The 24800-nt window shown below is 43.9% G+C and overlaps 1 protein-coding gene across 1 annotated transcript in view; it reads right to left on the minus strand.

Moving 5' to 3' along the window:
• The window catches only part of SND1 (staphylococcal nuclease and tudor domain containing 1), a 406385-nt gene that overhangs the window by 128705 nt on the left and 252880 nt on the right, over window positions 1–24800 (minus strand). The window contains exon 15 of the mRNA XM_045792715.2: window positions 18869–19010. Coding sequence (XP_045648671.1) covers window positions 18869–19010 — 142 coding nt within the window. The remainder of the gene's footprint in view (window positions 1–18868; window positions 19011–24800) is intronic.

The following is a 24800-nucleotide window of genomic DNA, read 5'->3' on the forward strand; positions in this document are numbered from 1 at the left end:
TCTCACCCCATAATACAAGAGAATACCTGAGATTTGTTCAGGTTCCCACACTCACTACTAAGGAAGGGAGCAGGGTGTGTGAAAGGTGCCGCGATCTTGGGCATGCTCTTCAACCAATTTGGCCCCACATTTCCATCTTCCACCTTTATCCATCACATTCTGTCCTAAACAAATAAGTTTAATTACCTAGAAAGAATTCCTTTGCAGACATAGAATCTATTTTCAGAGTGAGTAACCTCGTACATCTGAGATCAAATCAGCAACTGCCATTGCTATGGAAGACAATGCCTGGGGACCCCTCACAGAGGGCTAACTTCCCCACTTTGCTGTTCTACACATAAGATTTGAGTACAGGTATCAAGGTGGGAAACATCCATTACAGCTCCAGAAGATGGGGCCACAAGGACAGACCAGCTTAGGATGCTGCGCTAGGGGCCCCACACTTCCTCGCAAGCAAGGGCTAACGTGAGCAGGAGGGAGGGAACATAACAGCAAGACCATAGTTTCAGGTTCATGGCTGAGAGAGAAAGCCAAGTAGGTCACTGGTTCAAATACAGCACTGCCCTAAAATATCATGAGGATGAGGCCTCCCCTGATGGCATTTCTGTGAACAGAATTCAAATCATGCATCAAGCATGGGTCAAAATGGCCACTAAGGGTTTTGCTGGTCACTAGATAAGAAGCACCTCACATGAATGATTTTGTGATTACTCAGTAATACCATTTCATCCTCACCTTTTTAAATGGGGAAAGAGAGTTTCAAATATCTAGCCAGTGGGGAGCCTAAACTCGACTAGATGGGGACTGGCTCGAAAGCTTGTTCTCTCAGCCATTAAGGCCTGGTGTGTGCAATGGCAATTTCGTAATTTCCAAAACAGGGAGACAGCCTAGACCATTTCCATTCAAGAGTGGTCTGCAAATTAGCAGGAATGACATCACTGGGAACCTTGTTAGAAATGCAAAATCTCTGGCCCTGCTCCAGGCCTACTGAACAAGTTTGAGAAGCACCACACTAGAACTCACTGGGAGTGATAAGCTTTCAAGCCATACCTGGAAATGCCAGGGAAGCGTCCCATGACTCTGAGGGCACAGCACTGTGCACAACAGGCGGTTAGAACCCGGCAGTTTCTATCCGGTCCTGACGACCACAGGCCCTCTGATAAAGCTCCCCGCTCCAAGCTGCAAATCAAGAATTTCCACCCCAGCAGAACAATCTTCTTTCAAATGCAGGGAGAGGAGGAGGAGTGAGAGGGAAGGGGAGGGATAACTAAGCCCTCTTTATCTTCTATTCAGCATAAAACCAGGCCCACCAAATAACAAGGGAAAGAAAAAACAAAGTGCTAGGGCACTCCGCACAGCTGGCGATTAGTGCTGACAAAGGCTGAGGAAGCACCTTTTCCTTCTTCAGAGAATCTGACCCACACTTCACCCTGAGGAGGGGAGGGAGCTGGAAACAAGGGGAAGGAGCTTGGTGTGGAATCGGAATTTCTTTCTCAGATCAAGTCCAAAATAAGAAAAGAGGGCTTCTGAGCTACTTGAGTGTTTTTCTTTTCTTTTTTTTTCCCTTTAAATTCAAGATTCCACACACAGGCACATGCTATAGATGAGATGCCTTTTTTTTGCCCAAAAAACAAAACAACAACAAAAAGAAACCTACGCAGTTTTTTTGTTCTTAAATGTTGCTGGGAGAGTGATTCAGTTTCAAATGTAACAGTTAAGGCTGCAAACTTACTTTCTCACTGCATACCGCGCATCTCATCTCCTTCCAAACATTAAGAGATTAAAACCCACGTCCTCTAAACGTGGCTCATTAAAGGCAATCTTCCTGCTAAGTATTGAACTTGAACTGCTTTGAAGCTCCGTGCAAATAAAGGTCAAACTATTTTACGTCCTTCTTAAAGAGTTAGGGAAAACAAACTTCCACAAGGGCAGGAGGGGGAAGAAATGAATAATCACTGAGAACTTACCATTCAAAGTGATTCAAGAAAGAAGAGCTTCATTTATTTGCCAGCTCCATGTCTTATCACCGCCCCCACCCCCAATCTCTTCACATTTGCATTGTTCATGTAAAATGAGTCAGGGAATGCAAAAGTTAAGGTTCTCACAGCAACTGTTAACAATCCCACACTGTACATAAGCAGTATTGGCAATTACTAATTCGGTTGTTGCTAAAGGTGAACCCTTAATATACCTCATGTGTGAAGTGGGCGAACCGGCACTCCAACAGAATTTTAACTTGAAGTGTTTCTCAGCTTGTGTGTTTACATCTGTAGCTTAAAAAAATGGGCACGTGAAGAAGAAAAACAAATTCCAGATAAAGCCAATGCTTAGCACAACGAATCTATAATCCCACCAAGAAGAGAACTAGGAATGTTAGACAGCTGGGCCATGTAAGGGCCCAGATCCTACATGAACACAGGGCAGACATTTGAGCAAAGGGTGTATCCCAAACAAGCATCTTGCCGCCAGAGAAGCCGGTAAGGCAGTTCAACACGGCCTCAAGACGTCTCTCTGGCGCTATCCCAGAAGCCCTTGGTCCTCATTAGGGTCCTAATTGCTCTTCTGAGAACTGCATCGATGGCATTAGCATTAGCCTTTGGCTACCTCACCTTTGAGTTCAGGATACTTTAAAACTGAGGTCTGTCATCCAATTAGAACGTTTATCTGATGAACTCAGAGAAGACACTGTCTTCAAAGTTGTCATCTCCTACTCACACAGATTACATTTATGTCAAGGTGAAAACTTTATCAACTCAATTTACTGGTCAGCTGACTTGATTTCAAACCCAAAATGTAAGAGTATGGGGAAGGGCTCATAAGATTACGATATTTTAGGGCTTGAAAGAACGTCAGCTGCCTTTTAATAGAATCCCAGGCCACAGAGCTAGGACCATATCCTGGAGTTAACAATAATGGAGTGGAACCTATAAAAGTACAGGCCAATGGGAGTCAGGGAAGAGGGAGCAGACACCTGTGTGAACCTTGTTAAAGGCCATACAGTAAGCAGTAAAGTCTGGATGAGAAACCAGGTCTGCCCATTCTTTGTCCACTGAACTTTCTATTTCCCAATTTCCTTTAAAGTATTTCAAACTCACCTTTCACCTACTTTTTTCCCATATAATTAGGCTTCCTATCTCCATTCTATTAAACTGAGTAATCTCCTGCTGTACTGAAAGGTAACAATCCCACTGAAGTCCCCTATAGGATCATGGAAAGCAGTGGGGGCAAAATGCTTGACTAAGATGTACAAATGCTAATAATGCTGGCATCATTATTATGACATTTCTTGCTGTTATAAAATCAAGGCCATTCACCAATGAATGAAAAAAAAAACACAACAAAACAACAGAGATCAGGGAAGTTGAAAGAGACACATGCAATTAGGACAAGTACACATACCAACACAGTTTTCATTTCAGTGAAAATTCAGGAAGACATAAGACAGGGAGTGGATGCAGAAGAGCAAATATGATAATAAGAATGTGCAAAGTTGAAAGCAAAGAGAAAAGAGACCTAAAATTCTGTGCCATGAAACATGAGACAAGCAGTCAGGGTCCCTGAATAGCAGTTGTCATGCTTTCCAGCTCGCATGTTGCGAAGTATCAGCCTTGAGGCTCCTTTCTGTGGTGTCCCGCGACTTGCGGCAGCTTACAACCCAGATAAATGCAGACTTCATCAAGAAATCACTGCTATTAGCAGCGCACCTTAAAAAACAGAACCCCGACATACTTGGAGGTACGTATATGCGGATGAATCATTTTGCTTTAATCTGATCCATTAGTTACTGAAATCTGAAAGGAAGTATTATAAAGCCCCTATCATTTCTAGGGGCAGTGTGAAAAACTCAAGATGGCAAACATGCAGAGGTACTAGGGTGTGGAGCAACCCAGCAGCTTCCAGACGGGGCTGTAACTACATCACCAAGTGCCACTTCCAGGTCCTCTCACCCCTGGAAACAGCTGAGCCTGACAGGGCCCCAAAGTTGTTATAATGATATCTCTTGAACCAAGAAGATCTACTGGCCTGACACTAGGCCAGAACTTTGGACACAACACTTGAAAGCAAGCGGCACAGCCCGGATGTCCGACTGCCACAGCCCACCTTCCAAACTGGGGACAACATCATGGTTGTTGCCAGGGAGCAAGTAAGGTGACTACATAAACTTTTTTTTTTTCTTTTTTTACAGTATATTCTGTATGGAATGGAAGAAATTATTTTATACTATTTTACAGATATGAGAGGCAATCCGGCAAAAATGTTCTGATTCTAAAAATACACTGACAGCAAATGGGGCAATATGTTAATTCAATAAAGGTAAATGGAAGATCTCTGTACTACTGTCTAATTTTTCTATAAATTTGAAATTATACCAAAATTAAGTTATAGGAATTATTTAAAAAAAAAATCCCAACAACTTCTGATGCTTAAATACTGGCTATCCTGGGGCACTTAATCACTGTAATCATGACATTGTGAAAGGTGCAGATCAGTTCAGGGAACCTGAGCCCGGGAAAGCCCTCTGTTAGTCTACAACGTTAACATTTCAACACCAGTTTCATGTATTAGCTCTCAAAATTCTGCTACTCAAGGTAGTCAGTTGAACCTTTTCATCTCCAAATTAGAAAGGAGGGGTCCTTGATGGTCAGCAAATATTCGGTCCCTCTAACCTGTTCTCAGCTATGCTTAAGTATCACCAGGACTAGGGTTTATTAGTGAAGCAGCTGAATAATTTATAAGGGTTGCACAGGACCCATTAGAAGTGCCAGAGCAGTAATAACGGGCTTAGGACTTTGCTTACTCCGGGCTAAAGTTTAATTTGTCTGTAAATGCCCCAGCTCATAAACCCATCCCACAGGTCTGACCTGCCTGTTCCTCCACAATCACATGGCCCAGCCATGCTCTCATCTTAGATGCGTTCCTATCAGTGTCCTCTGGAGACCCAAAAAACAAACCCAAACTCCGAAACAACTAAAATCTCATACCCTCATTACTACATTTCCTCAAGAGGGCCACTACTGTCTCCTTACCCTTCTTTGGGTCCTCCCTGAAGCGCTGATTCCTGGCCAACAAGAGAAAATAAGCAGATGCAACAAAAGGAGGGAGGACTGGAGAAGCAGAAGAGGTTAAGACCTCAGGAAGAGCGTACTCACTGTCAATTTGGGCACCGCATTCTAAATGACAGCACGCACAGTGGGATCAAGAACATGTGCGCTGTTTATTTAGCAAGCTAATTACCTTTTTTCTAAGCCTCAGTTTTCTCATTTGTGAAATGGGGACTGTAATGATATCCACCTAATAGGGCTGTGGTAAGAATTAAATGAGTTAATCCACAGCATAAATATCTATTAAGTTAAACCTATTATTATTTGAGATTCAGACCTGCAATGAACCCTGAATTAGAAACCTAATCCACTCCTTCGACTCAGAGAAAAAAACCCAAGGCCCAGAGCGGCTATGTGACTTATCCAAGGCTAAGTGACTTTGGGGACAGTTCTAAGTCTTAATCCAGTTCTCTGGACAGATACCAGTTTGGTGCTGTCTGCTATTTTAGGGCTGCTGTGGCTCTAGCACTCATTCTCTATGGGAACAGAGTTATTTTGTTTTCTGAATTTTAAAATAAGCTAATAAGTGTTAGCCCAGAAACTTCAGTGTTCGTTCATTCATTCATCTAAGAACTGTCTAGTGAGAGTTAACTCTGAGTCAAGCGATGTTTTAGGGGCTGTTAAAGGGTTTCAGCAGCTAGAAGACAGACAAGGTCCCTGCCCTCAAGTACCCTGCATTCTGGTGATGCAATGAGTCAACAAAAAAGCAAATGAACACACCAGGTAATTCCAGATAATGGCAAGTGCTATAAAGAAAAGAAAAAAGGTGACACGAGAGAGCGAGTAGAAGTCAGGAGCGCGGAAGTCTCTTATGGAGGCCTTTCGTGTGGATTTTTTTGCAGTTTAGTCTCTAGGAAGATGACATTCTAACACTGGTTTCAGCATATGCATATATGAATATGCATCAGTACATGTGATAAGAAGAAATTAGACAAAGTGGCATCACCCTCTAAAAATTTCACTCTGGGGCAATCATATCATAAATAAAACACACTAGCCATTACGACTTTATCATAATAAACTTTTTCTGGTCTTCGGTCTTACCTCCCTGGCTATTCTAGTGCAGATAGGCAGGTTAAGACAAAAGGACCCCAGAGGAATCAAAACAAAGTTCACATCACTCTCTTTTAGGTGAAGTTCATTTCTCTACCCTCTGGAGGTTAGATGCTTAGCCCTTGGCATCTGTGCTATGGTGCCACAAAATTCCTGCCCCGAGAACCAGTTCAGGGGATCAAAGAGCTATTATTAATGTCTCGGTTTAGGCCAACTGAGGGAGGGAATGGCAGTAGAGGCAGGCCTCTCACCCCTTCATTCAGCCGCCCTCCTCCACAACGGGGCCATTGAGCAGGAGCCACAATAGACGGCTGAGAAGAAAAGTCCGAAGGAAAGCATACAGAGTCCCCTCGCACAGACTCGGTCATTCATCACCAGGCAAGTGCCAATATCTGGGAACAGCCATCTCAATTTCTGCAAATCCTCCAACCTGCAACAGCTGCTAGTGACTCTGGTGGGCGGCTTTGCTGCTTACGCGAGTTTCCAATACCAAGCCCTGGACCGGAGCCAAGTCGACATTACTTAGGTTAGAGACACTCTGGCTGCAAAGAGCAGCAACAATGGACTTCACAGCTTATAAAGCAGCTTACAAAGGGCTCCCGTGTATTTCAAAAAGCACTTCAGATAGCTGGTGAGAGAAGCTATCTTGCACAAACGCATCCAAGCAGTTTATTCCTAACCCACTTAATTCAAGGTTTCTGTCAGAAGCCAACGGCATAGTGGAGGAAGGTGCAGAGAAGCGCGAGGGGGCTGGATGGCTGGGCAGCTGGGGGAATGCGAGCAGCCCCAGCCCTCCCCTCTAGCTCAGCGGGACGGGCAGTGACTGGCAGCAATCAGCCCTTCACCTGGATAACACATGCAAAGAAAACACGACAGACTGGGATTCCTCGGGTCTTTAGTGAGCTGTTTGTCTCAACTGCTTCCATCTGCATCGTTCAGTGGCATTTACAGATGCTACTGAATGAACACTCTGAGTGCCCTCTAGATGCCTGCCACCACACAACCAAATGCACCTTCATCTGACTGCACAGGTGACTCCAGTCTTAGCACTCCCAAGTCTCCAGGGATCCACTCCTCTCCTCCATGCTATCTGTGCACGCCTTGTTAGGCACTGCTTAGTTCATGGAGAACAATTTTGCCAGGTAAAAGGCACAGAGACTAAAAGAAGCTAAAGACTAAAAGAAAACACCGAGGCTCAAAGGCCCATGGATTTGGAGCCTGGAGCTCACAGAAGCCACTTGGGTACATAGCAAATAATAAGTGTGCTGAACAGGGACCATCTCCGTGGAAGAAAAGGGATACAGAGCTGGTAAGAATTCTTTGTTAATTTCATCTTGGTGAACTTTTCAAAAGAACTTCACCAGTGCTTTTGTTTTTGGAAAAGGAACTAACGTAAAGCTGTGAAGGAGAACCATCCCTGAACTCTTAGACATTTAAATGGAGGAAGCCCTCACAAGACAACGGAGCCCATTTCGAGATCTGACTCCAATGTCTGTAGTGCTTCATGTGGGTTTCTTGGAGAACGTGGAATCAAGCAAATTTCCAGGTAAGAAATGATTACAAGATTAATGAACAGAGTCATAGAAAAATAGAGCTGTATCATATGTGAAGTATGATTTGGAACTGGAAAAAAGTTACTAACTTCCCAGCACTCATTCCAATGGGTAAGACCTAATTGCTAAGGGAATGAAGAGTGAATATGACGTGGCAGCATTTACTGTGACGCCATTCTCATAGCATGAAATGGGTCAACATGAAGAGTAAGCTTAAAATGCTATTACCCTGTAATTTCTTTTATTATTGTATGAGATGCCATGTGGGGCAATGACGCACCTTAATGGGATCAGGTTCTAAACTAACGTATCTGTCCTTGGGTCACAAGCCTCAAATGCAATTCCTTACATGTTTTGGTTATTCCAGCAGCTGATTTGCAGAATGAGGACTACATGAGAGAAGATCTTTAGTGAGAAGGTGGGGAGTTTGTGTGTGTGTGTGGGGGGGGGGGGGAGAATAAAAACTGTTCATATCAGTTGGAGAATTTCTGCTTGCTTGCCCAGAACGCACAATTTTCACTGTGTCCTCCCTGGATTTTTCACGATGTTTCAAAAGTCAGATTTCACCAAATGGAAGGGTCCCTGTGACAACTCAAGAGGCCCAAAACTGAAGATCACAGAGAAACAGCACAATGGCATGAACACAGACCTATCTGCCAGAACTCTGCCCCTAATCTGTCAGAAACCATCCAAACACTAGATTAGGCTAATTTGGGCATGCCCACACCTAGGAAGGCACCACTCCCACGTCCATGATCCGTGGCTGGGCATTTCTAGTTTCGTTCTTGTGACTGAGATGCTGAAGTCACCAACCGCCAAGAGCAACAGTTCCCCTAAGAGGACTGACTGAACTTTCACTTAAGCGGTTTACCTCCAACCTGGTCTCGTGCATGCTGATATTACAGTATGTGCTGTCCTGCAGTGCAATCTAAATGCTTCTTGTCAAAAATGAGCCCCTTGAAGGCATACATCTCCCCTTCTTCTCCATGCAAGCGCCATGCAGTAACAGGTTTAATAAATAACCACTGACGAATCAACTATAAAAAAGAGGGATGGGAGTATGAATACAAGCGAGAACAAGTACGCTTTACCACGTCTTCCCACCCACCAAACTGTGGAGGAGAAAATTCCCTCCTTTCTAATCAAAGCACACTGCTTACCAGGAGCACAATGCGAAAGGGAAAGATGGCCACTCTACGCAATATGCCTATTTTGATACAAAGGGTTGGGTTGTCATTAGCCTTCCCAATCATAGCACTCACAAATAGGTCTAAACTTGGAACAGAATAAAAAAAAAAGTCCCTATCAAACAATGAGAATCAAGAGTGAAAAAGAAACAGCAGTTTGCTGAAAGAGAGACGAAAATATATCAGGGCCCTAGAGGAGTTATTTCTGAATTCCCTGCACATACGACATCATTCATGAAGAAGGCAATGGTACAAATATAGCATAAATGTCGTCTGCTCTAGCTTGTAATTTAAAATGCAAATGCTAATGAGCGAACTGGTATATCAGCGGAGTTAATAACCGCATGCCTAGCACAGGGGCTGCATCCAAAACACACACAGAGAAGAGACAGACACCATGTTCCAATTTAAAAATAAAAACACCCAAATTAACCCTGGAAAAATCACTAGCAGATGTACAAGCTCAGGAAAAGGAGGCACACCAGGGCAGGGAAATGGGAACTTCTCCACCCGTTGTAGACTAAGTAGTCAATTTAAATAAAAACTTCCTACATATAGTGAAGGTAAGCATGGGAGTTACTAGGGTTTATTCGGGACTACTATTGTAAAGCACAAGTATAATAAGGAAAAACTACAAGGAATCCAGAAAGCTTAGACAAAGTTTCTCCGAAGCCCACTTGGAAGCCTATAAGCCAACCCTGAAGGGAGCCTTATGTCCAGAAATCAAAAGCCACTGAAGAGAGATGCAGACCTCATTTATTTTATCATAGGCAAAGGGCAGTTAAAAAACAAAAACCCCAAAACCAAAAACAACAATTAAAAAACCCCCAAACTTAACAAAGCTGGATTAATGTGGTAATTTAAATAAATGGGGAAAAGCTCTGATGAAAAAACATGACAGAGAATGCACTTGTGTCTCAGATGCCTTCCAGATATGAAAGGAACTTCTGTGAGTTGTTTTTCCTCCTACAAGTTCTGTGCCTAGCAGCCCATCATCAGAATCTGGGACCAATCCCATGGCCCCGAGACTGAGTGCAGATCCCTGGGCTTCCTTGGAGACCCTCCGGCAGGAGGCATGAGGCATGAGGACATGCCACATGTGGCCAGCGGTTCTACCCAGTTCCTTGAGTAAAAACCTGTGGTGCCCACTCAGGGGCAGCAGGAGGGTGTGCTAGGGCCAGCTGCCCACACTGGGTACCCGGTGTGTTCTATTTCTCATGGTAGTGCCATTCACTGAAATTGAATACAAACGGCCAGGCTTAGACTGGCATAGACAACCCACCAGGTTGGGGAAGCCTCAGGAAAACATTCTGAAAGGAATCCAAGGTGAGTAATGATCTAGGGTTTGAGGGCAAAGATAGTTTTTCATGATGAGGAACTCTTTTTTTAAACCCAGTCATATCTCTGTTTGAAAGGGGGATGTGAGAGGTGGTTCCCATAGCAACCAGGATTAAGTCTTATAGACAGTGTGCACTGTTCACCCTGGGGCTGCCCATTACCAGATTTGAAAGCATTTCCCTTTAATTTCAAATTACCACACCATTTACACTCCCTCTCCTGCATCCAGGTCCTGCCATTTTCTACTATTAGGCTGGCCAAATAGACACACCCCCAGGGCAGGGGTAGTGGTGAGCAGCCCAAACCTGGATGACGCTGCTTGCCACCACTACTGCTAAACGGCTGCTGACAAATGCCAATAGGCTGACAAGATGACAACGAAAAATCCACACAGAAATGTATCTTTCCGGGAAAGCCACAAGGATGGAATTAGAAGTGAGGTATCTAGGTACAACCAGAGACAGGTGCTGGTGCTGGAAACACTCCAGCAGAGAATAGCGATTAGATTTTAGTAAGCTTCCCATTCCCTATCTGCCATGCCCATAGACGTGGAAGCCTAGATAACCTTTAACAGACTCAGAAAGAATTGTCAAGTGGGAGGGGAGGAGAAGGAATAGAAGGAGAACCCCCAGGAGAAAAGCTCCCAGGTCTGACCCTTCTGTACCACTCTATTGGTTCTTATTGGCTCTGCCTGATTCCTACCAGAGGTATTTTTTCCCTTGTCTCAACAAACAAAACAAAACAGAACAAACAGAACAAAACAAAAACAAAAAACCCCCCAGAACAAAACCCTTAAAAGCATCAAGAGTAAAAAGCAATAGAAAGCAGGAGTCTGAGGATTTGGGAAGAAAAGATTCTTTTCTCCTAATTTTGACCCTTCCATTTAGAGGGAATGAATGGGCCCATCCTGCAACAGCTGAGGAGAAATCACATCTTTCTTTTCTTGACACAGAAAACCCAACCAAGATGGTAAGGGCTGAGCGTCCCAATTAGGAGGCTTTGCCAACCTCAGCAGTCCGACGGGCCCCACGGAAGGTGCTGCCACTGCTAACGTGCTTCCCTTCAACTGCAGGTCTCTAGACAGGCTGGCACTGAACGGCCATGTGGGCCTTGCTGTCTCCCTCACCTCCAGGTCCCAGCACCACAAGATAAGCAGGCTGGTCTGATGGAAATAATTAACCAGGAAGCAGGAGAGCACGAATTCATCTTTAAGTGTTTTAGCTCCAAGGTCTGTGACTGCCATTAAACCATGCTGAACAAATCTTATTTTTATTGATGTCTTTATTTATTACCCCGACTCAAAAAAACTCAAACTAAATGGCTACCGAGCAGATCAAATCCCTGCCTCTGGACCCTGAAATGCTCCTTTACATCCTGGGAGTCTCCTTTGATTCCTACTACTAGTCCTCAGGTCACGACATTTTTAGGTCTCTTACCATCCTGGCCGCTCTCCTCTGATCTGCAGTTTGCTGATCTCCTTCCCAAAAGGATGGTCCCCGGATAGAAGATCATACTCCAGGCCTGCTCTGGCCTGGGCTGAAGCAGCACTCAAATCCACCCCTCTCCAGATGCTGTACTGCTGGCTTATAAACCAGAATTGCCTTAGCCTTTTGGACAGTTATAACAATATATACTGTTACTGTTTTATGAAAATTGAAGTTGTTTTCATTTATATGGTTTTTAAGGCATGTTTCTCTTATACTTAGTCTTCTTAAAAATGTATTTTGTTTCTTCACGTCTATACATTCTTTACCTCAGTAGACAAACTACTTTGCTTAAAGCCTGCAACTTACGTATTTCTAAATTCCCAGCATACTGCCCAGTGGAAATAAATTATTAAATAGCGATGCCACTGAATGACCCACAAACACGATGAGGCTCATTTTGGGGATGATTCACGATCTAAAGATGGGAGATAATCAGGCTATCTTCGTAGGCCTGCACTTTCCTCCACGTGACGTGACCAGGGGTGGGGGTATGGTACGTGTGCAGAGATGGCAGCAGAAGGCAGGGCATTGAACGCTCAACAGCAGAAGAGCAGAGAAGGAGATTTACACGCCTAAACAAAGGCAGAGAGAGAGGAAAATGATTGATGAGTACATCCATTTCTTTTAGGCTACTCTTCCTGAGAACTAATGATATAGGCTAAGTTGTTTTGCCTAGATGAATCACACCTAGCCTGCCAAAAGAAAATGTTCCCGATCTTGGATGCTCAAATGCCACCTCCCTTGTGAAGTCTTCGCCATTCCCCAATTAACTGTTCTTTCTTCTGCACTCTCATGGTATGTTGCTTATACTTTTCATAGCTCCTTTTGATTTTACCTTGTTCAAGTTTTTCATATGGCTGTCTATGCTATTAGGCTAAAAGCTATTCAAGAAAGCAGAAGCTATCCTATTAATTTATGCATCGCCCACAATCTACCTATCAAAGACTCCTTTTTCTTACAGAGGGCTTGCAAAATTTTGGCCTCATTAAAAAAGGCTCCCCCAACCTGTTTATTGTGCTAATGCTTTCCAAATGAGTGATCCTCCACGACCTCCTGACACGAACATAACTCATAAAATTCATACAATGGTATCTTTAAAAGTGAAGAACTAGAGCTGCTCCAGAAAAGTCTCATGTCAAGCTGTCCATTTCCAGTAATGGGACCCAAATGAAAGTAGGTGGTAGAGACAGAATCAAACTGGAAGTCCCAAGAGAAAGAATACCCCACTTTACAAATACCCATTAAGTTGCAATTCAATTAAAGCATCTGAAAGGAATTCATAAGTATCAGCAGACCCTGTAATTGCTTAATTAAGGATAGAAGCCCAGCAAACACAACCACATAACAGCCTGATTCATTAGCACCTCTGTGATAGCAGAATGGGATTTCTCACTTAAACATACATTGGCTTTAATTGTGTAATTTGGTTAGGCACTGGTAATCAATGGGGATCCACCATTCCTGGGGCCAGGAGATGGGGAGGATATTCCTGTTCACCTTCCCTCTCCTCTCATTAGAAGTTTTTGGTCTATTGAAACGGGGAGTTGATATTCCTATTAGGACTAGCTGGAGAAGAGGTGTTAAAAAGAAAGAGGGGCATGAGATACTTTCCTCAAAGGCATTCAGGGTGGAAGGACACATAACCAAACCTTTAGTTTACCCATCATGCACATGACCACCATCGAAATTTACCAAACCCTAGATATCTAGACCCTTTTTCTCACTGCATCCCTTGTCATAATGCAGCTCTAGTAGGGGAGTTGTAATCAAAGAGAGAGAGAAAAAAAATTGAAAAATGCCAAAGGGCAGGTGAAGGGAAGTCTCATTTTCTAGTCTTGTTTCATATGAATAGGTAACTGGTTAATTAAAAGTCACATGCTGCGATCTACATGGGAGCCCCCTGCCAGGTGGCTGCTGCCTTCTAGGTGATTTGTACCGTGGGATCCAACCAAGATGACTGACATCCACTCCCCCGCGCTCCAAACCTGCCTCGGTCCCTAATTCCTCATATACTGCTGTCCTAGCTTTAGGAACATGGAAATGCAAATGGGGTGGGCTCAGTGACTTAGCAGAAGACACCAAATACTTGAAATGAGACTACTTAGATTACTTTGCACTGACACCTCAATTATTATTCTCTTCCAATTCAGGCAGCTGGTTCACAGGCAAACTTGATATCTGCCTCTGCTTTGTCAATAGGACTACTTCCTAAACTATGCCCTCAGGATGACCCAGATACCCTAAAGCTAAGAAAGCAATTCAAAATAAGGAAATGTACTGTAAAGGTCACATGTAGCACTAGGACACACACTCCATGCTGTTAAATAAAAATGTGAATCAAAGGCCAAGTGATATGCAAATATGTGCACCTCAGTACTAAAATGTGAAGCACGTGACAAGTTAAAAAAAAGTGAAAAATAAAGACTGGGGTAAACTGCTTTTGTTCTAATGGGAGGAAAAGCATGGGGCACACCAAATGCTAGATGAGGAAAAAGGATGCTTTCAAACAAACGTGGGGCTGCTTGGGGATCTGGGCTTCCCTGTGAACTCAGGACAAGACCTGGCTGTGATTGCCTCTACGGCTGAAATAAGGCTGCACAGGAGGAGGCCACAGCGGCAGGCAGAGGGACCGTCAACAGTCTCCGTTCTGATGCTGTAAGGTCACCTGCTCACCGACAAACCTAAGCCAGGTGCTCAAAGGACTAAAGGGCAAGAGCTTTCAGGAGGCACTGACCTGTTAGCTACAGCCCCACCTGCCATCCCATCTGACCAGCAATCATTCCACATACAGGGGTGCAGGAACCGTGACAGAGCGGCCAGCTGGCTCAGGCCAAATGCCACTCCCTATCAAGCTGTGGGGCCGTCTGCCCAAAAAAGGCCACATAAAAATGGAAAGTGTCCACCCCACCTTAAAGTCCAGAGGGCTCTCTGAAAGGCTGGGATTAATGAGAGCAGCACATACGGGATTGCTGAACAATCATCTTGACTTTCCCCTTGAGAATCACAGCCCAAACTCCCTCCTGGCTGCAGAGAGACATCATTTCCAGCAGAATGCCCTTTTTCCATGATGTAGAGCACATCCCACAGACACCTGCAAAGCTGCGCCATGGAGTTCCCTGTCCAGGTGAGCCACCCCACAATGTGAATGCCGTGTCTGTGTCTACACTCACGTTCAGTGTTTGCTGTAGCTGCTCTCAGAAGACCAAGGGGCCCTCATCTAAGGATACCCCCTCCATCCCGTTCTCTATCCAGCTCATTCCTGCTGTCGCCTTTAGCTCATCGCTCTGTCAATTCCTTGCAGGCTTTCTTCTCTTCAGGATTCGGACCAGTGCTTCTCATGTTCCCTATGATACTTTCTCACTCCACCTTTTTTATATCCTCATTTGCCAAGAAGATTTTGTTGAGTTTTACATTCTGTAACTGGTATTATGAAAACAATAGGTATACTGAACAGCTTTTCCAACTCAATGCCACGTTCTGCTCCAATCTGAAGAGTTACAGTTATAAAAGCACTCAAGCTGCTGACATCCTTAGAATGTTACTGTGACCCCTTAGCTTTCATTTTTATGCATTCCTTTTGCATTCTGTTAGAATTTTGTAACGAGCACTCTATTTTTGATTCTGTTCCACATTTCCCACATTTACACCCTAATCGCCTGTAATCTGCCTTTAGCTGAATCAACTCTGATGAAATTGCACTGACAAAGGTCATCTGTGACTTACTAATTGATAAACAGTATAAAATCACTTCATAGCTTTTACTGACTTGGTATTTTAGGTAAAATCTGACACTGCCGACTCCTTGTACTTCTTTCCTCTCTTGGCTTCCTGAACATTACTTGCAGGATTCTCCACCAAATCCTCCGACCACCAATTATTCTGTTCCTAAAACCTATTCTTACTTTGGTGTTGCCCTTGCTGGTGGATATCCCAGTCTGCCCAAACTCAAGCCCTGGGCGAGTTACTTTCCCTCCTACACTCATTATCCCCATTTCTGACCAAAAAGATCCAATCATTCTCTGAATTATCAAGTCTTCCTCCTCAATACGTTTCCAAGCTCTCCTCTTCTTCACTGCCAGATTTTAGGCCTCTACCCCTCTTGCTTCTGTAAGTGCATTCTCAGCCTCCAGCCTCATTTATTCCAACGTCTTCACCAAAATAAACTTTCTTAACACAAGCGTGAGCATGTCGCTCTCTTGCTCAATACCCTGAGTGACTCTGAGGGTCCATGGTATATCCTGTGTGCATTTCCAGCCTCATCCCACCCCAACACCTCACTCCTTATACTCCACCAATACCAAAGGGGGCACAGTTGCCTGGACACACCAAGATAAATCATACCTCTACACCTTTGTACATGCTGTTAACCTCTACTTAGAATGTTCCTCTCTTCGTCCTTTCCGCCTCCTGTCCCAACACCGCCAACTCCTATTTGTCCTTCAAAAGCAGCTCGGGTAGCAGCTCCTCAGGGAGACAATCCCCGACTTCCCTCTAAGTAACTGACCACTCCCTCCTCTGTGTTACTTCTGTGCCTTGTAAAGACTTCTCTCACCTAGAGCCCAACACTGCAGTTTGCCTACATGTCTGCCTTCCCTCTAGAGTTTCCAGAGACCTAGGACAATGGCTTACCAGGATGCAGAGTTCTTCGTTCTAAACTCAAAGGGAAAAGCCAGGAGTCTTCCTATCAGTGAGCTTTCTGCTCATTTAGGAGCAGGCTAGAACAGCAACTTTCCTTGATTTATTTCCACTGATAGGTCAAAGTCTCCACGGTAGGGCCACAGCGATGTGCACACACACTGTACAATATGCCATTCCCTATGAGAGTTAAGAAGAGCTCTAGTTATGAATTCACCAAGTCTTTGTGAGAGGAAGGGGAAGGAAACATATTTATGGATAATCTACTTTATGGCAGACTTGTTCTGAACCCTTTACACATCTCATAAAAGCCTCACAAAAATCCTAAGAGGCAAGAAACACTTTCCAGTTAACTGATGTCTGAGCTGAAGCTTCAAGAGTAAAACACCTCCCTAAAGTCACCTGCTTGTGCAGGGTAGAGCCGTGATTCAAACTGAGGTCTGCGTGCTCTTAGAACTTTTCCCTGTCCTGTATCCTTGCCAAGTTTCTAAAGAAATCAGAAGATGCGGAATATAACTGCATATAGTATGGCAGGAGAAAAATGTAAAAGCTTCTATTTTATCATGTATTTGCTTTGGTAATCTATCCTTCAGAATATAAGTTACCTTGGGCACTGTCCTTCGAATTGCTAAGGTTAGAATAATGCCACATACACACAGGAACTGGCTGCTGTGGAACTGAGTGACCAGGCTGCGTTGTGTCTGACTTCAGGGGGCTGGAAACTGCCCCAGTGAGCACTTAGGCAATGCACATTCTACTATACATATACAGTGGGACAAGGCCTTTCTGGCAGTTGGCTGAAGTCCAGAACAGTCAAGCATGACAAATGCTCCATGGGAACGAAAGTACAACCAGAAGGGTTCTACAGGAAAACTCCAGCCAGGATAGGTCTAAGCTCTGAGCTGGCTCCATTCAGGTAGTTTTGAATTGAGAAGCCAGAACTTCAATGTTTTCTTTCCCCTATAGACCTGTGGCCAAGTTTCCCAGAAAGAATAATACTTTTTCTCGTGTTCCCCTCTGGGATAAAGCTCCACACTGACAAGAGGATGCTTTTGTTTTGCAGGTATAGAACAAAGGAGAAGTTGAATGTATACTTCAAATTCTGTAACAACAAGAATTCACTGATAAGAAACTTCTCTACTCTCGAAATCTTAAGTAAAGGGCACAAATGGCCTCGGTCACACACTGCCATGCTGCCCCTGAGTTTACTACAATTCACCAAAGTACAGCCGTCCAGGAAGGTAGGGATTTGTTTTGGCCCCTCCTTCAGCAGCCCCTGAGCTTCATGTCATACTTCAATTAGTCCCCTCAGAAAGCCTGCAGAGCTGTGCAGTGATCATTAACTTCTTAGGAGTGTGAGAGAGCACCTCAGCCAGAAGTGGTGGCCCAGCAGCAGCAGAGAACGTCACGGCCATGTGTTCAGCGAGTGATTTATCTCACATAACAACCCATTTAGTTAGGGCCTGAGGGAGACCCTTATCCAGAGAAGAAACTATTGGTGCCTTCTAGGAAAAGGAGGCTGAGGCAATGTGGCAGGGGACAGCAAGAATGGCTCCCATTTCTCTTCCCCCATGGCAAATTCTATTCAAGAATCCCAACAGAAGGAGTGCGGAGGGAGCAGGGTATCAACAGAAAAGGCAATGTGCATCGGAAGAACACAAAGGAATATGTATGTCCTTTGTGGGTGAGTGAATGTTTGTGTGTATAGGGGTGGGGTGTGGGCTGTTGAAGTAAAATGACACTTTCTCTCAAAGACCACAGTCTCTGCGAAGTACTGACTGGAAATAAATAACTTTATTATCTGCCATTGGGGAAGAAATAAAGCAGTCTGCTCCTTGAATGCATAAATGGAAATTGCTCAAAGAACACAGTTCATACACAGTCTTGCTGGCTTGTGAAATGTTAAGCTACTAGAAAAGATAGGGTAAGAAAGCTGCGCATTCAGTCAGCAAAGAAAGGGTGGCTTGCCCTAGCGCGTCAAACTTAGCGCAACAGAGAAATACAACAGATGCAGGAGCCTGGGAAGGTAATGTCATGTTTGACGTTTCATAAAGGATTTAGATCCTAATGACAGCTGAAAAGACTAAAAGAGAGACAAACGGCACTGCCTAGGGAGACACAAGGGGAGGGTGTCTCAGCTCCTTGGTGGACTATCCATGACTAACATGGCAGGGGTGGTCTATCCCAAATGGGAAATACCGACTGTGAGAATTCCATCATTAGTATTTTTCTTTGTCTGGAATTCCCTTCTCTCAGGCTGTGAAAAGATCCGTGTTGTCTTTCAAGCTGCTCTACTCCTGTGCCCTGCGGTTGGTAGAAATGAGGAGCAGGAAGAGGGCCCAGTGTTGGGTCAAATCTTGCAGTTTTGTGTTCACATCTCAATTAGAGACTAACACACCTAGACTGGTTCGAGGTCCTACCTGAAGCACAAGGGAAAGGAGGGCATGTGACCTCCAGCTGTGACCTCTGAGCTCCGGGGAGAATGATCAGAACATACAGCGCACAGGACCTACCTGCAAGCAAGAAGGTGATAAGGCAAGTTTCCTTTGGCAGATACAGCTTGAGACGAGACCCGCTGAAGACATACTCCACCACAGCTTCAGAACGACCCGCCCGCTGAAGGAAGGGCAGAAACTGCTTTGCTTTTTGGGTATCCTGGTGGATAAAAGAAAAAATCATTAGAAGAAAGTAAAATCTGAGCAAATGATTCTTTCTGTTCTAGGGCAAAAAGTCTGGCAGACCATAGAAAGCTCGGCAAATAACCATAGAAAAACAGACAATCCTGAAATTCTGACATAGGCAAGATACCCATGTGACTTCCATGGAAGAAACAGAGTTAATCTGAAATTTCCAGAACATTCTGTGTGTTTCCCTCTGTTCTGTTACTATGCACTCAATGGATATACCAGTCAGGAAGGTGCTTTGAAATGAAAATTTCATTCCTCACAGGATACAACAAAGAGCTTCTCTTCCTTCAACAAAATCGACGGGGAGAAGACTAATACCAGCCTTTCATGGAGGTTAATTTAATCTTTAATTTTCATTAAAAAAAAAAAAAAAAAAAAAAAAGAAGTGACTCCCAGGGTGTGTTACATAAAGCCCCTTCCCAAGAAACCCAACGTAGTTCACCTTTAACCATCAATGGGTTATGCAGATTCAGAGCTCATTGTTTCTGAACATCAAGAGTGCAGCCTTCTTTGGGTGCCTGTATAGTGAGCCTTGGTCTAAGTGCTTCTCAGGGGCGAGCTGGGACCTGGGCAGACTGTTCCTGTTCCCAGCCTGGTAAATCTCTAACAGTAGACATGCTCCATGGGGACCTATTCCACATCATGTCAGCATGAACAATTATAGAAACAAAAAAAACACATGAAATGGTTGCGTGGCACTTTAAAACATTTTTCACACATAAAACACAACGTGCATGCCCTCTTCCCTCAAGAGTAACCAAACCACGGACATTTTGAACCTCAGAGCTCTCAGAGAGCTTCGAATCCTTTCAGTCCTTCAAGCTAATGAAACAGATAATAGAGTAAGCAGCGCCAAAACGTCACAGTGCATGTGATGGGGAGTAGTCAGGGGCCGTCAGAATTTCCGAGGTTTTCAGCCCAGCCAGCAGAACCGTAAACTCCCTCTGAGGACAGCAAGCTCTGCACACTTTCCTGACTCCTGTGACACAAGCAGTCCGCACTCCGCCAAGCTCTTCCTTTCTGACTCTGCTCCTAGCAACAGAGCTATTGTATCTAAATTAATGCACATTAGATAATGAAAATTTAACAAGCCATCAAGTATTTGAGAGCTTTCACAGCAGCCAGAGGGGCTCCTCTCATTCAGAAGCAGTGAGGTAGGCTGGGATGAAAACAGTATTTATAGTAATGAGATTCATCCTTCCCTTCAAACAGATTCTCAGAGAAAAGGAGAGACAGTCATCCATTCTCAGTGTCTCTAATGGCACATTGGTAAAAGGTAGGGTAACAATGAGCTTTAGTGAGTTGGGAACTCCCCCAGTGAGCACTTAGGCAACACACATTCTACTATACATATACAGTGGGACAAGGCCTTTCTGGCAGTTGGCTGAAGTTCAGAACAGTCAAGCAAGACAAATGCTCCATGGGAACGAAAGCACTACCTGATTAAAATCCTTTGGCCACACTAGTCTAAATCTGGGACATTATTCATGAGCTGAATCAGTAAGTCAACAACAATTATCAAATTGATTATCACAAATCATGAGGCAACTTAACATCTCTGAAGAGAGGGCCTTTCCCCTCAAAACTGCAATAATCCGTACTTTTCAGAAACAGACTTTTGCTCACTGTCATATGGATGTATTTATCTGGAGGGAAAAAAAGGTGCTTATAGGAATAACAGTAGCACGCACACACACACACAGGTATTAATACAAAAAGAAGGCTGGAGCAGACTCTCACCCTATTTTGCTAAATGATTATCTACTTTACCAAGAGAGAGAATTTCTCAGACTGGGAACCAAGGAGGAGTAAAGGTGCCTTACTATCAGCCATGTACTTTTAAAAAAGAAGAAGTTCCTGACTCTTCCTAAGTCTCAACCTACAATTTAACAGTCCTAATCCAGAAACAACAACATATGGGAAGATAGCAAAGAGAATATGACATGCCACTGATTATGACAAAGATTAGAAGTGAAAGCCAACTATGACAACTGAAGGCATGGCAGAAACAAATTTTAAAAGCCTACCACAACTGTCCATGTTTACTTCCAGAGGCCAAATTGTAAGACAAGACATGGAGCTCCCTCATCGTTCCAAATGCCTGAAGAGGATCATCTGCCTGTGAACCACCCGTTAAGGGAAAAGATAAAAAATTTCACCCACGTTCACAGATTTTTAAGAATAAAGATTCTTATCAAGTCAATTAAATGGAATGTAAGCACCAGAAGATGCCAGCTCTTTCAAATCTCCATCACAGGCAGACAATGGTGTCTGTCTTTCCTTGTCATCTCAAGCGCTTCCCTTGCTTGGCATGTTCCTTTTTCAATACAAAAATTCTTGAAACCTTTAAAATTTGTTTCAGTGACTCATCTGAAAAGACTGGTAAGTCAGACTGACAAGTTCCCTCAGGTGATGTGGCCATACATCATTCCCTGCTAATTCAGCTATGGAATTTATTTATTTTAGGAGTTTTGTTTGTTATTACCATAAAATTGACTGAATGTGGTCAAGCTCTGATTTGCCTTCCAAAGAGCCCGTGCAAGTACAGCAACGTGCTTCAGTCTCTTACACTCATTTCTAAGTTCAACACTAGGTAAATAAGAGAAGACTTGATTATGAGGAACAGTGTAACAGCAGTTTAGGCCCCACTGAGGAACTGAAGATGCCACGTGGATCTTAAGGACTAGTGAAGTGAGCAAGTTCAAATGACAATATTAACATGACATCTGAAATTCTCCAATAATCCTGAAGCAGCACCTAGTGAGATTTAGTGAAATCAAAGGTGTCTTTATAACCTTGTAACTCCAAAAGCTATTTTTAAAACTAAAGATTAAAGGCCTCGGATTTAAAGAGATAACAATATCGAGACTTAAGGCACAAATGGCCCATTTCAAGGTAAGACTATTCAGTATCAAGTATTTCTGTCGGAAGTCTAGTTGCAGACACTCTCATGGTCAGGTTTTCCATGCTGTGACTCATGTACACGAGGCCCGGGAATCCTTTCGCCATAGTTACCTGGAATCACACCGGCTCAAGGCTTTGAGAATCCAAGCAGATAAATTAGCTATAGTTTTCTGCACCAATATTCCCCTCCACTGGTGTAAATAATCAAGAAGCAACTGTACTTCAGAGCAGTAAGTCTTTTCTTCGTTGCACTGCTAGTTTTCACATTACCTGCGCTCCAAAACAAACCACACATAAGTATTTTCCTGTAATCCTAGAGAAGCTAATTTAAGGTTGCATTAGCTACATTTAACTTGCTATTGTGGATGGCACCTCTTTAAGGAATGTTTCTGCCTCCTCAATGCACCTTGAAATTGAGAAAGTAATGGTGCAACAAATGTGCCTGGGGTGACTTCATTTCAAAGGATGCTAATATCTATACCTCAGACTTATTGGAACGGGGCTTGGAATGACCCCAAAGAAAGGCAGGATGATCCTCAGAGAGAGGGAAAGGTTGTAAAGACACCTTAATTATACACTCCTACTCTGTCCTCACTTCCGGCCTGTCAGGCCAAACCTCTTCCAAATGCAGATTACACATGTCAACGCCTACAGGAAAAGCCCTTCAGCAGGTAGATTGCAACCTGTCTCCATAAAGTACCATGTGTAAGCAAGCACATGTTGAAAATGATTTAGTACGATGAATTACCACGTTTGAGAGAGTGGGAAAGTTGAGGGCAGAAGAGAGCAGGGGAAAGGCAGAGGAAGAATAATCCTTATATGGCACGCAAAGGACCGAGGACCCTAAGTATGCTACTTAAGACACCCATGTCCTCTGCATCCTAGAAGAGCAGAACTTAATATAAATCAAAGTTCTGTGAATTCTGGAACAGGATTTAGGCTGTCAGTTTGTACTCGATGCTAGCAAAGTGAAGTCTATGATTTTTCCACTGAAAATACCCACCTGGCAGGCATAAACATAGTCACTGGTGAGAAGCAAACATCACAACACACAACACAGCACAGGCAAATGGAAATCAGAGTAAACCTATTAGTTTACCATTAATCAGGATTATCATGGGCAAGTCTCAAAAGGGAACTGTTAATAATGAAGCTCACTAATTAGTTTTCATCATCACAATCACTCTTTGATTAACATCATAGCAAAAAGAACGAAAAACAAACACATGCAGAGCTTATTAGGGTACCATGGGGGTACTCCACCAGCACGTGAGAAACCACACTTGAAAGAGGTCTGTCCAGCCTGACGAAGCTGCCTGGCAGTACAACCGAGCCCTGCAGCGCCCGCTCCAGCAAAGCAGGAAGGGCTCTCCCCTGTGACCGCGGACTATCCTTTCTACTGGGCCGGCCCGAGGCTAGGCCTCCAGAGCACAACGCTGTCTGGGTCCAACCAATCTTACTACCGAAGCGGCAGAAGCTCTGTGTACAAAAGAACAGATACAGAGGGGAAAAAGAGCGCGGAGATCAGAACTAATACCTAAGGACAGGACCCAAACACACTCATTTTTTAAGCTGTATTGTGACAACTCATCGTCATAGTCACAGATCTTTTCAGGGCTCCCCAGACCTGGAGGCTCTCTCCTGCAGCTCTGTGGAAGACAAATCATAAGTACATCCTCTACCAGAAAGGCAAAAAAATCACCCATCATTCCACCCTCATCCTCTTTTCCACAACCTGGGCTCTATGGCTCCCACTGATGTTTTAATTCACAGAATGAGGCTGTGAGTCTCTGTGAGGAACCAGCTATATAGCACGATAATCTCTTGATATAAATGGGACCCTGGGTGGAGATACTTGGGAATGCCCTCCAGCTCCAACATTTACCACAAAGCACTTAAAAATCTGAAACCAATCTTCCCTGGCTGGTTATCGATGCTTCATGGTGATGTGTGTGTGAGGGAACTAGGGGCATAAACGTCAGTGAGATGCAAGTTTAACAGGAATGAAGTCAGCATAGCAGAGAACCTAGCGAAAAATACTCTAAAAAAATTACAAGGAAACAAGGAAAAAAAAAAAAGGTGCTGAAGCTAGGCCATCAATAATCTTTCATTAAGTGCTGTCTATAGTTGACAGTTTCTCACACTATTTACTTCCTTGGCACAGAACCTCACTCAGGCCTCCCTCCAACATGTTGGAGCAAAGGAGAAACAATGTTTCGTGGTCTGGGCTCCACTCCTGGGAGCATGAATCAGGAGGACAACTGCAGAAGCACTAGGCTGTGAGACAGCTTTGAGCTTAGGAGGCAGGCGTTCCAATCAGTGGCACCCTCAACAGAGAACACAACCTTCCATTTTCTTCCTTGACTCTACTCTTTTACCGATTATTAGGTTGGGATGGCCTGGCTAAGCAAAGCTTCCAAACCTGCAAGCTAAGGACAGACCAAAGGGCAGAAGGAGCAGCACGGCACACCTCCCAAATTGGAAGAAAGCCACAAAGCATGTCAGTGAAAGTGAGCTTCATGTCCCAAATATGGAGGAAAAGAAAATTTCTCTGCAATCAGACTTTGAAAGAAACTTTGAGGATATGCCTGTTGCTCTCAGTAGCCCTGCAAAGGACAGGTGTCTATAAATATTTGTATTTGGTCGGTCTGGTCCACCATTTATTTTCTTTCCAAAAGGTCCAATACTGATAAAAGAAAGGACTTGGCAATGCTAATATGAGAAGATACAACCTGTGTTTAGAAGAAAAATAGGCAAAGCAGCATTCTGATGGACAATCACGGCAACCTGACTAGGAAAAAGTCAAATCGCATTACAGAAATAGATTAGGGAACCCCAGAATATGAGCTGGACT

This window comes from Ursus americanus, chromosome 3 (assembly GCF_024610735.1).
Source record: "Ursus americanus isolate L20-20 chromosome 3, mUrsAme1.1.p, whole genome shotgun sequence".
NCBI classification, from domain to species: Eukaryota; Metazoa; Chordata; class Mammalia; order Carnivora; family Ursidae; genus Ursus; species Ursus americanus.